Genomic DNA, 12,929 nt, shown 5'->3' on the forward strand with positions numbered 1-12,929 from the left:
CATAATATTTGTAATTTTTTTAGGTTGTATTTTATTTTTAATCTGGATACACTTTAGAGAAAAAAATATATTCATTTTAAAGTTATTTAGATATTTTCCTCCCAATAAAGTTTCTCAAATATATCTTAGGTTAATACCAAAATATTAGAATAAGTCAACTATTTCCATTTTTATGTAAAAGAGTGATATTCCCCTTATATTATTTATTTAAAAATTATTATGAATATGAGATATTTTCAAATTCTACGAGGTTGTTTTTCTCAAAAAAACAAAAATTTTCTTTTAAGGAAAAAAAATAATCAAATTTTTACCTTTGTTTTGCTACAACGTTAAAAACACACTTTGAACCCCTATTGAAGCAATTAATGGAAAGTTATAATCATAATAGAAAAAGCTTTTCCACCCATCAGGATAGAGAACGTTATGCTTATAAAATTTCCATTTAGGCTGACACTTAATAAAAGCAGGTTGTAATGACTTAGGAAATGTAGATTGCCACGGTGTTTAGCTGTTTCCTAAATTGTAGCAATTATTTGCTCTACAGAAAACAGATTTAATGAAAATGTATCAGACATTTATAATTTGTTTAAATAGAATAGTATAAAAGTAGTATAGTATAAATCGACCTGGTTTTATAAGGTAGCCAGTACTTATAGTTGGCTATTGAGCACTTGAAATGTCACTAGTCTGAATTAATATGTATGGTGTCAGATACACAACAATTGTCAAAGACTTAGTAGCAAAAAGAAAATGAAAAACATCTGCCATAATTTTTATACTGATTACCTGTTCAAATAATAGTATTTTTTAATAGAATCAGTTAAATGACATCAATTAATAACATTGATTTTTACTTGGGTTTTTTTGTGTTTTTTTAACATAGCTATCAGAAAATGTTAAATTATATTTGTGCCTTGCCTTAGATTTTCACTGACAGCAGTGGTATAAATAGCTAAACTTCTAGAAGAATGTACCCTTCTTTACAGTTTATGTATAAATCCAGTTTCTAGGTGTAATCAAGGACTTGAAAATGATAAGTGTGATTATTGGTTGGTCTTGAGCCATAAAGAGTGAATAACTCAAAGGATATTTTTGTGTGATGTAGGTCATCTATATGATATCAGAAACCAACAGGATGAAGAATAATCATGTATGGGTAGTTAAGATCAAAGGATAACTATTAGGTTAACATCTTCTTCTCAGTCTCTAATTTATCCTATATATGGCACCCATTAATCTTAGAGATATCTCTACATTGCAGGTATTCTAACTATAGTTGTAATGTCTTTTTAGATACTTGTATATATGTTCAAATTTACCATATAAAATTAATTTAGAAAATCATAATAGAATTATTTGCAATAGTAGCTCAGATATCATGCCTTTGATGTCAGACAATTAAACCCAAGTTTGTATGCAGAAGATTTAACGATTTATACAATATCACTTAAAACACACAAACTGATCTTTAAGTGGGAATTCATACCGTCATAAATCCATCCAGCAAACCTGAATCGGGTTTCGGAGGTGCCTGCAACCGTTCCATTGACCACTTTTCAATGATGGAGGAGACTTGTGTATTTTCTGTATTTAATATTCTGAACCCTGTCATGTTAACACCACTGTATCGGTAGGGCTCTACATCAAGAGCAAAGAGGTCCTGAAAGACAAATTTCTTTGTGTTATTATCAACAGAGTATATTCACAAACACGTGTAATTAAAATAGTCAATTATTTTTACTTCCCTTAGAATAGCTAACATGATTGTTTCTCAAATGATGTTAACCAACACAAATCACCGAGATTCAAATAGGTTATTTTCATGCTTTGTCAATGCAAATGTATATATTCTAGATAAATATGTATGTATATATCATATTCTAATTCCACCAGTGAAACAACAGGCTTTTCTAAAACCTGCATTTAAGATTTGCATAAGCTTCCTTCTCCACATTAAAGATAGATTGCCCTTAAATTTTATGCATAAACATTTTATTTTTAACTGACTCGATTTTTTTTTCTATGCTCTTCTTCCTTGACTGGTGACTAGCACTTTTTTTGTTTTTGTTTTTTGTTTATTTGTTTTTTAAGAAACAGTTCATGATATATGGCTTCTAACAAAAATTATATTAAAGCTGAGAGAAAAAGTTAACAAAACTGGCCTTTTTGGTTGTGGAACCCTGGCAGTTCCTTTGTTTTATACTCTACCCAACAAGTTCACTGTAAGGAACACTTTAGATTTGGCTGCCATTTCCAGATGGTAGTGAATGTTCTGGCTTTGCCATTTCATTTTCCCAGGAGAGAGGGGCCAAAGCATCCAGAAAAGCTGGAAATCACCATAAGAACATGCAGCATGTGGGACCTCTGCCCTCTTTCAAGCTGGCATTAGTTAATCCTTAGATCTTACAGACAATATTGGGAACCAGGGTAAGGGTAATGCCATTCGTCCTATAGGCAGCTTGTCCTGGATGCATACAGCTACATAGGCCACAAAATAGGATTAAAATTTAGTGGAGAGCAGCTGATATTGGTCTGAACTGTGCTCTGTGCTGTGAAAAATACAAGGGATTTTTAGGTTTTTATTTTTCAACATTTGCAATCTAGCCAAGGACACACACACACACACACACACGCACACACACACGCACACACACACACACACACACACACACACACGGGGGCAAAAGAGTAGAAGTGATAAGTGCAAGGAGTCAGAAGCAAGATGGGTAACTTTCCGTTTTTATAGTCAAAAATAACTTCATAGAACAGATGGGATCTAAGCTGCCAATGGCCAGGCTCTTGGTAGGCAAAAGGGAAACAGATGTCATTCAAAGTGTCAGTAAAGGCACAAAAATTAGAAAACATAAAACCTATTCAGGAGACTGATCTAGATCAGTTTTTCTATAAAACAGAATTCATGAAGGAAAATAGCAACAACAGAAAATAGGAATGTTAGATTAAAATTAAACTAAAAAACGACCTTCAATTATAGGCTAATGACTTCTATAATCCTAAATGTGTTTTTTCTTTTTTTTTTAATTTATTTTCCTTATTAAGGGATACTTTTGATTCCTCTAAAATCTTATGATTATGGTGGAACTTAGTTGTGACTGCATTGAAATAAAATTTGCTAATGAGTAAAGCCTTCCAATCCCTCTCCTGCAGCCTATCATTAAGTTTCTTACAGGCTGCAAAAAATAGCCTGGTGGGAAGTAATATAGAGATACAGCACAGTTAACCATAGTATTTGCAAGTAAAATACAAACTACTGTGTGAAGAAGCTCTATTGGAGGAGAGTTGTTTTTATAGGAAGCTATTGTGATCAACTACACTTTAGTAATTTGGTCTGATAGCTTCAAGAGTCCTAAAACCAAGGAGACCAAATTGAAGACTTTTGAGTTAACAGAAAGCATTGGTTAAACTGGTCATTGTGGGAATGGAGACACAAACTAGAGATAGTATGGAGGAAAAAACAGTAGAACTTTGTTGGTGATATAGGATTCAGACAATCGAAGCTTTGAAGGCAGTCAGAAGAGGTGTCAATTTAGAGAACAATACATTAAGGTTTAAATTATTTGAGATTATCTTAATGTGACAACAGACTTGTTCTGTAATGTAGCAAAATACAATTCAGGACTCTTACAAATGGACATTGAGATTTCATTTCATCAAAGGTAATAATTGAAGTTCTTACATGCATACTAGTTCTGAAGAAAATAATTAAAGAGGAAAAAGGAAAATAGGATAAAGTCTCAAACTTGGAGATACTCTCAAATTTTGGTGATAGGCAATAAAGGAGAATAGAATATGCCACCCCCAAATATGCCACTTTGCATGTGGTTTACTGTGGTCTGAAGGCAACCAAGACCCAGTAGATTCAGGAAAACTTTTATGTCTGTTTTAACTATCTTAAAGAATTTACATAGTGGTTCTGTACCAGAAAAAAAAAAAAAGAAAAAAAACTATTAATAGAGATAACTTTTTTTTTATCTGAAAGATCTATCTGTATAGCAGGGTAAACTTCTAATTACCAAGTATCTGCTCTTTCTATCAGTCTGTGAATTACCTTCCTCCCATTTGAAGCCCCAGGCTCTCATCCCATTCCTTAGTTCAATTACCTGACCTGACCTTGAGTCTCGTATCTTTGGGGCTCCTGATGTATGAAATTAAATTTGTTTTTTTTCTCATGTTAATCTGTTTTATGTCAATTTAATTATTAGACCAGGCAAAGAACCTAGAAGGGAAGGAGGACACATTTTCCACCCCTACAGCAGGAAAGAATTAGTGACAGAGACAGTCATTTCACAGAGGAAGGAAAATCAGGATAACATATTAATAAAGATATAGAACCAAGAGTAAGTAGATTTGATAAAAGAGTGAGGTCAGAGTTTCATGCATAGTAAGGAAGAACTGTGTGGTGGGTGTGTAAAAACAAAATATGAAGGTAACATTCAATTTGATAATTGCAAATTAAATCATATTGACTTTAAAAAATCCAACTAAAAATAGGCATAAACAGGACCGAAAATTTAATCTACTAAAAGGTGTTTCAATAAATCTGGTTTTTGTAAAGTAAATAGAACTGAGATAACAACATAAAAATTTGTGCTCTTCTAAAATACTGATTTCTTAGCAAATTAATTTTGAAATCTATAATGTTCTAGAAGTCCTCTAAAGCAATATATAAATAAGATATAATATTTTGAATTGATATCTGAAATAAAATTATTTCAAAATCATCAGCTTCACACCAAAAATTATTTGTTCCCAGTGATGATTCATTCCTCCTGTGTTCTATAAAAAAAAAAATAAGCTACAAAAGTGACAGTCATTACTTCTCACTCAAAAACCCATTTTCCATCCTGAAAAGTTGTAGCAATAAAATTTACAGCATTATCTTTATGCTTTAATAAATTACTTACCAGAGTGGTAAAGATATAATGATAGTATTCTGTCATCATTCCCATAGCTAATGCCTACGAAGTAAAAAATAAAAATATTAATATTGAAGGTATACATCACATGAAATATGTCAATAGGAGAACAAAATAGTAGGGTACAATGAAGAATTAGGCTATAATATTCAGGTTACATTAAAACTGGATCAACCTAAATCTTTTCTCCATAATTAAGGAAGATTAGTGGTTACTGAAGGAATTTCCGAACCAGTTCTGTCGATAGAAAGCTATTAGCTAAAAGTTTGCAATTGTAAAGCTTATGGCTTTACATATTAAAGGAGACATTAAATTTGAAACAAACCTGAAATTAGCACATTTTAGTTCATTATATTTGTAATGTCTCCACTACAAATATCCTAAGGAGGAACACAATTTTATTTTGATGAACACTATTACTCAATTAGGAAAAAAATTGTGGCAAAGGCAATGTCAACACGATTTTTAAAGTACTTTGGAGACTTTCCTTAGCATTAATGAAGCAACTGTAAATCACCACTATTCTTCAAAAAGTACAGATAAAAAAATGTTTTTTTTTCTTTTACTAACAGACCAGTTGCAAATTACTATTTCATTTCATACTTCTACGGTCCTTGTCAATTTTATTTATTTATTTATTTGTTTGTTTGTTTGTTTGTTTATTTAGCATTTATTTATTTTTGAGAAACAGAGTGAGACAAAGTGTGAGCGGGGGAGGGGCAGAGAGCAAAGGAGACACAGCTCTGAGGCAGGCTCCAGGCTCCGAGCAAGCGGTCAGCACAGAGCCTGATGCGGGGCTCAAACTCAGGAGCTATGAGATCATGAACCGAAGTCAGATGCTCAACTGACTCAGCCACCCAGGTGCCCCAGTCCTTGTCAGTTTTAGATTATCAATCTTAAAATAAGGACTTTGGGTTAGAACTTTCAGACATGTCAATTTCTCCTTTGAAAAGGAGAACACTTTTTGAAATAGCTGTTTATCAATGAACAGTAGTTGGTGAATGTAATTGAAAAATGATGCATTTTTGAGTTGAATGAAGAGTTCTTAGCAACAAGTATTCTCAGGTGCGTGTAATACTTTCCGTAAAATACTAACAGCAAAAATTAATTTGCTGAGTAGCTGTCTCAGTTAAACCCTGGGTATTCTATGCTTATAGATAGGTGTTAACTAGTTAGTTAAAATGAAATTTGTATGTTAGAAGTAAGCTATTCAGTTAAGAAAGAATAGATTTTGTGAAAATTTTGGAACATACAAAATACACTTTTTTAAAAGGGAGAAACATTTGTTAATGAAAGGCGGCATTGAAAACTGAGCAAAGGAAAGGACTTTAGATACTGTGATATTGTGATTTATAATAAGAACACATATTTTGTCATCATTTGTGTACTCCCCCTGCTCAACCACACACACATAATGGAATTAGGTGTACAACACTTAAGTACCAAATTATCTAATATTTCCTGAATGAATAAAGACTGTATGAACCAATAATGCTCTGATGAAGTGTGAATCTTAATCAAAGTAAGAGAAAATGTATCTTACTAAAGGTTTATAAGATTATCTTCATAGAAGGTATTCACTATTCCTGATGGATATGCACAAAAGATTTCTCAACTCCAGAACTATATAATGACAGCTCAACATTATCCTTGTCTATAGTTTTTACTTATCAACTCAACAGGTACAGAAAAATGGATAAAGATAATTGAAAGAAACAGTGCTTCAGATGTACAACTATAAATAGCATATAATGCCCAAAATGTGTTAGGCACTCTTCTAAGGACATTGCACATTTTAATCAATTTAAGTCTTGTAGAGGCTGAAAGCAAGCAGACTCAAGATGGGCCACTTTGGCATGAAGATTATTTTGAGCTGAAGGCAAATGAAACCCTGCAGACACAAGAGAAACTTTTGCCCCTTCTTTAACAACACAGAAAAATCTAAATTGGGACTCTTTCCTAGAAAAAAGGTTATTATCAGAGATAAATATTATATGAGTGATAGACAAACATCTAATTATCAAACATCTGCTCTTCTTACTGCCCTGTGAATTGCATCCTTTTCCTCAAAAGTCCCCCTTCTCCTTAGTTCAGCATAATCTATATATCTCATTTTGTCCAACTTATTTTGGAATTTCCACGTCTGTGTGGATTCCCTGTATTAAATTTGCTTCTCTCCTGTTAATCTCTCTCATGTCAATTTGATTCTTAGTCCAGCTAGAAGGACCCCTGAAGGGGGAGAAATTCTTGTTTCCTGATAGCCTCATTAAAAACCTTATGAGGTAGGTCCTATTATTATACTTATTTTATAAGTGAGGAAAGTACAAAATAATAACAATGAATAAATTGGCCAAAAAAACTGGGATAGTGAGTAAACATGAACTCTAGGTCTCTAATTCTTGGATTTTGGATACAAGGCATTTTATAAAATGGTATATTTTATGTTCCCAAAGAATGTAGATCCATTGTAGGATCTATGTAATCTAAACTTTTTGCCTGTTTTCACCTTGATATTTTGAAAACCTCATCTCAAGCCAGTATTGAAAGTTGTGTTTTGTAGGTAGGGATGGAAGGGATTAAGGAGATGATGGTGGGGAGAGTGGTTTGCTTCTGACATGGGTATTCTGAACCAGCCACAGCTTCCTTCATCACTGTGAGAAGAAATCTGTAGGGGATGACTGAGGACTGTTTATGCCTTTCATTGACCTTCCTTCAGCCTTTGATTCTGAAAATAAGAATCAATTATGGACTATGATGTGTGATCTAAATAGAGAAGGTTAGTTATTTTTGATTGAGTACCTACACTATAACATTAACCAAAAAAAAAAAAAAAAAAAAAAAAGGACAACAGGGTATCTCTCTTGAAAGATAAGTTAATAATTTCCAGTGGAATTAAAAAAAGAACTTTATGAGGCCACTTTTAGACAACAGGCTTGAGGAATGGAAACTTGATCGAGGCAAAGGGGCTCACAGCGACCACCCGGCTGATACAGATAGGCTTTTCAGGCAATCCACCTCAAAATATCCACAGTCTCTAACTAACCAACAGGCTACTTACAACTAGGCACAGGTTCCAAAAAGGAAAATTCCAGGTAGCCATACCTCCTCACCTTCCCTCTTTACAGACAGCCCCCACCTATTTCCTCTTGCCAGACAGCCTCTCCTTTGCTGTCCTGCCTCCCACTTCCTCGTGGTATATTGAATAAACTTCTATCTCTTTTGTTCTGCTTCAGGTGAATTCTTTTCACTGCCTGCACCACTGGCTTCCACCCATGGCCCCACATTTGGAGCCCCCATTCAATCGGGAGAGATACCACATTTAGACACCACAAACTTGTTCTGGATGTTTTTTAAATTATAACACTTACATCTTGCCAATGTTTTTTTCTCTTTTTTCATTATTTTTTCAATGTTTATTTATTTTTGAGAGAGAGAAAGAGGAAGAGAGAACAAGCCGGGAGGGACAGGGAGAGGTGGAGTGGGGGGAAACAGAAGATCTGAAGTGGGCTCCACACTGACAGCGGAGAGAGAGATGTAGGGTTTGAACTCATGAACTGTGAGATCATGACCCGAGCTGGTCAGATGCTCAACCAACTGAGCCACCCAGGCGCCCTTGCCACTATTTTTGAATGAACTGGATGGACTGTTAAAACCACATTAACAAGAATAAAATTAATATCTCTTTATGTATAAATAAATGAGAGTGGCCACAATAGAAAAATTGGTTGTACTGTATTATCCTTCCTGGAAAGAAATGCCACAGATTTTCCAAAATCAAAATATTATTAGAAATCCCCAACATTTAACTAGAGTAGTGCTAACAATGCCATTTGACAAATTAACACTTCTAGGCATATAATATGCAATCGGTTTATCCTTCAGGTTGTATCCAGAAGTTACATCACTCAAAGTTAACAATTGAAGAGATGGGCTTTAGACACATTTCTTAAAATTTAATTTAATTTTACTTCTGATGCCGTGGAAGTTTATTTGCATCTGCTTTCACATTTTTCCAGCCTAAAAATTTTCACAGTCTCTAATCTAGACTTTCAAGGTCTTGATTAATACTTTTCTCTGTAATAGAATGACCTTGTGAGGCTTAAATGCAGATCATCTTCGCCCTGCCATAGGGGATTCTCTTTGACAAATTTGGGTGGAGGTGGAATCTTTTGTTATTAAGGCCTGTATGCCCATTACTGCATTCAAATAGCCAGCTTCAAGCTTCTGTCCCTTTTAAAGCATTCAGGGAAGAAACTTCAAGTTCACTTTTGCCCAATATTTAAGAAAGGCTCACTTAGTTAAAATAAATAAAACAATGAAACAAATAGGGCTAACTTGATAAACCTATCCATATTTCTGGATACTCCTATTAGTGGTTCTTCGATTAAGCCACACAAGGACAGCCCAGCCCATCTATGCCTGCTCTCCAACTCCTATACCATTTCTTTGTACTTCTGTCTTTAACCAATGTTGAGAAATCTCCAAAAAAATTTATAAATCATGAAATAGAGTCCTATTAAATGTGTTGCTTCATTTATAAGGAAGCTATTTGCTTTCTTCTTGAATTCATTTCTAGAATAACTGATATCCAAATGTGGAACAAATGCTCTCTAGGACAAGGTAAGATAAAAAACAAACATCATACATGTGGTCTGTTAGTGTTACAGATTCTGAACATACACATTCTGTGTAATAATGTTACTCTGATTTCATTTTAAGTCTCATATAATCATTTTACCTGTGCTGTGACTTTTCTACTAATCTTGCAAAGATTTTACTAATCTTGCTAAAATTATGTAACCTTTCTTTTTTTTATTATTATTTTTTTCCAACGTTTATTTATTTTTGGGACAGAGAGAGACAGAGCATGAACGGGGGAGGGGCAGAGACAGAGGGAGACACAGAATCGGAAACAGGCTCCAGGCTCCGAGCCATCAGCCCAGAGCCCGACGCGGGGCTCGAACTCACGGACCACGAGATCGTGACCTGGCTGAAGTCGGACGCTTAACCGACTGCGCCACCCAGGCGCCCCTATGTAACCTTTTCTGCTATATATATTTTAAAAATTATCTTAATTCTGTTTTTATTTTACAAACAGAGCAGGTTACATATAAGAAACCAATTATAATGGATATATCAAATAGAAGGCAGAATGGCAATTCTACTATTAAAGTTGATAGCAAAATAAGTCAGTTAGTTACTCTAGAGACAAGACAACTGATCATTTACGTACTTGCTGGAAGCCTAGAGGAAGCTGACCAAAGCTCTGTCACTGACAAATCGTAAAATACTACTCACTCTGGGCATAAAGGAAAGGTCTCCTTTCCAAGCCTGTATATTCTAAATGTGATCAAGAATTGTCTTTGGTATTACATGAAAAACAAATTCCTACTCTGCATTTCACTGATTATTCACTACCAAAAACAAAACAAAACAAAAAACAACAACAAGCAAAGACACACCCAAATCTCATATGCTTTACTACCCAAATATAACACTAGAGCAATTTTCCAAATCCAATTAAATATTTTATTGCAGTGAAACCAACATTCATATTGGAAGATTGGACAACCATCTGCTTAATAAACTAACCATGTTATAACAGGCATTTACAATTGATAGTTATATTTTATGGGATATAATTTGATATCTGAATCTGCATAACTCTCCAATAGTGATATTTTATCTTATACGTGAGAGGTTTCAGGACAGTTGACTAACCCCAAGCCACTGTGATATCAGCCAGTGTCTTTACAAGAGCTTAAAAAACAAAGTACAAAGACTTGAATCCAAATCTAGACTACTACATAGTAAATATATGGGCTCATGCCAGCCATTTAATGCCCAACATCAGTCTCTTTTCTTGTCTGTAATATAGGGGAGAATAATAATTGCTGTTTTCCAGTATACTGTTAGGTTGGAATAGTACAAAAGTAACACTAAAAGGTTTTACTGCTATAAATTATTTCATTTGATTGATTTTAGTATTAACTTTTGAGTTAGCAATGCTTTATTCTGGAATGAATACTTAACATCACTTGGTGAGATATTAATCCCTCTGTTAGTTCCTTGCTGGTGGGCATTGAGAAAGTTATTCAATCTTTCCAAGACTCAGTTTCTTCATCTGTGAGGTGGAGATAGTCTCTACTTCATGTGGTCATTGTGCTGATTAAATAAGTGATGTGCAAGGGATCTCCTAGAAGATGCCAGCTAAATAGCAAATCTTTTTTTCTCTTTTTTCAACTGGTTGATTTTAACGGTTGAGCTGCTCAATCATTGACTGTCAGTTTATTCCTTCCTTTCAGTACAAACAAATATCTATCATAATAACCAGCATTCACATTAACAAACAGCATTGTAGCCATTTGAAAAAACCTCAGAACTTCAAACAATGTGTTTTGAAGATCATCAGTATTTACATTACTTTTTCTTAAAGACAATTAATTAAAAGCAAATGTCAGATTTTTCTATCAGAAAATTACATCAAGGTGACTTCTATGGCTCATTTTAACTATGTGACAATAACACTTTGCTTAAAAAAAAAAAAGGACATGCTTTAAATGCAAATTCAATAAAGAAACCAAGAATTTAAGTAAATTAAAGATTACCTGTTTCAAAATGCCTGCTGCCATTTCATGGCTACAGTCAAAGATTACATGGAACTCTTTGCCTCTTTTCATTTCCTTTAGTAAGGGTTTTGCATCCTTTGTATCGGCAGGTAGTTGACGGATTTTAAGCCGAAGATTGTACCGTGATGGAGCTTTGATGAGCTCCTGCAAACGAATGAGACCTTTAATGAAAAAGGGGGGAAAAAGAAGATTAGAGAAAAAACAGAGTAGGTCATAAAATCACAGAACATACTCACTACAATGCCCGATTTCCTTGACCATGTATATGTGCATTCATGGTGGGACCACTGAAATTCCTAACTCCAGATCCCATTAGTTTTGTTAGAATGATCATTTTTCAAATTCTTTAAGGTATTTTTCAAATTATGAAAGATATACATAAGTTGATGAAAATAATTTAAATAAATAAAAGGATATAGAACAAAACAGTCTGTCTCCCTTTGTACCCCAATTCTGCTCCTAAAAGGTTGTCACAGTTAACAGCTTACAAATATTATTCCTCCACACATTTTCTCTGCATTTCCACAGATATACATAGAGTTTTATTTTGTTTTGTTTTGCATTTTACATTAATAGTAGTTTGCGACTATGTCTTAAAGGTTGTTGTAAGTCGGTGACTATTGTTCCAGTTTGTCCACTTAACACTGTATTTTATAGTGGACATAATTTATGTTATTATTCTCCAGTGTTAGAAACTAGAGTTACTTTTTTGTTTTTGTTTACAACTAATTGTCTAGTAATTTGGTATATATGTAAGAGTAAAGTAACTTTCTTTAATAAAATACACTCTAACTAGTAGCCTGGACCATTATTAAATTACTTAAAGAAATAAAATATTTTTTGTATTGTTTGTTAGATATAACATTAACTCCAGAAATAAATATAACCACACACGGTATTAGTAAAGCAAATATTTTCCTAGAGAAATAGCTCCTGATTATGTTTCAAAGTATATCAAATTAATAGACACATGTTCAATAGGTCATAGAACTGGTAGACATTTTTAAATAATAGAGACATACCATCAAATTTATTTTTTCATACAAACTTCAAGCAATGAAACGTCTTCAAGAACTCATATAAAAGACTCAACATGTTAAAAAGTGTGATAAGAAAAAAGTATCATCTACTTCTATTCTATCTTGGAATGATATGAAGCAATTTCCTCGTCTCCTCCTACTACTCTTCTTTCTTATTTACCTTTTTTTCCTGTTTCACCTCTATATTTTTCTCCATTTCTATCTCCCTGAAGAACTACCTTCATAAATATTAGTATTGCAAACAATATATGTGAGTATGTGTGTGTGTGTGATTTTACTCTATTTAGAAATTGGAATAACAGGAATAAAAATATATCTTATTGTGA

The 12,929-nt window shown here is 33.6% G+C and overlaps 1 protein-coding gene across 4 annotated transcripts in view; it reads right to left on the bottom strand.

The window, feature by feature from the left end:
• The window catches only part of GRIK2 (glutamate ionotropic receptor kainate type subunit 2), a 648,818-nt gene that overhangs the window by 361,065 nt on the left and 274,824 nt on the right, over positions 1-12,929 (bottom strand). For all 4 annotated transcript variants that reach the window (XM_027057188.2, XM_027057189.2, XM_027057193.2 and 1 more), the window contains exons 4-6: positions 11,543-11,724; positions 4,923-4,976; positions 1,487-1,660 (exon numbers count right to left, since the gene is read on the bottom strand). In XM_027057188.2, coding sequence (XP_026912989.1) covers positions 1,487-1,660; positions 4,923-4,976; positions 11,543-11,724 — 410 coding nt within the window. The remainder of the gene's footprint in view (positions 1-1,486; positions 1,661-4,922; positions 4,977-11,542; positions 11,725-12,929) is intronic.

Source organism: Acinonyx jubatus, chromosome B2 (assembly GCF_027475565.1).
Source record: "Acinonyx jubatus isolate Ajub_Pintada_27869175 chromosome B2, VMU_Ajub_asm_v1.0, whole genome shotgun sequence".
Taxonomy (NCBI): Eukaryota; Metazoa; Chordata; class Mammalia; order Carnivora; family Felidae; genus Acinonyx; species Acinonyx jubatus.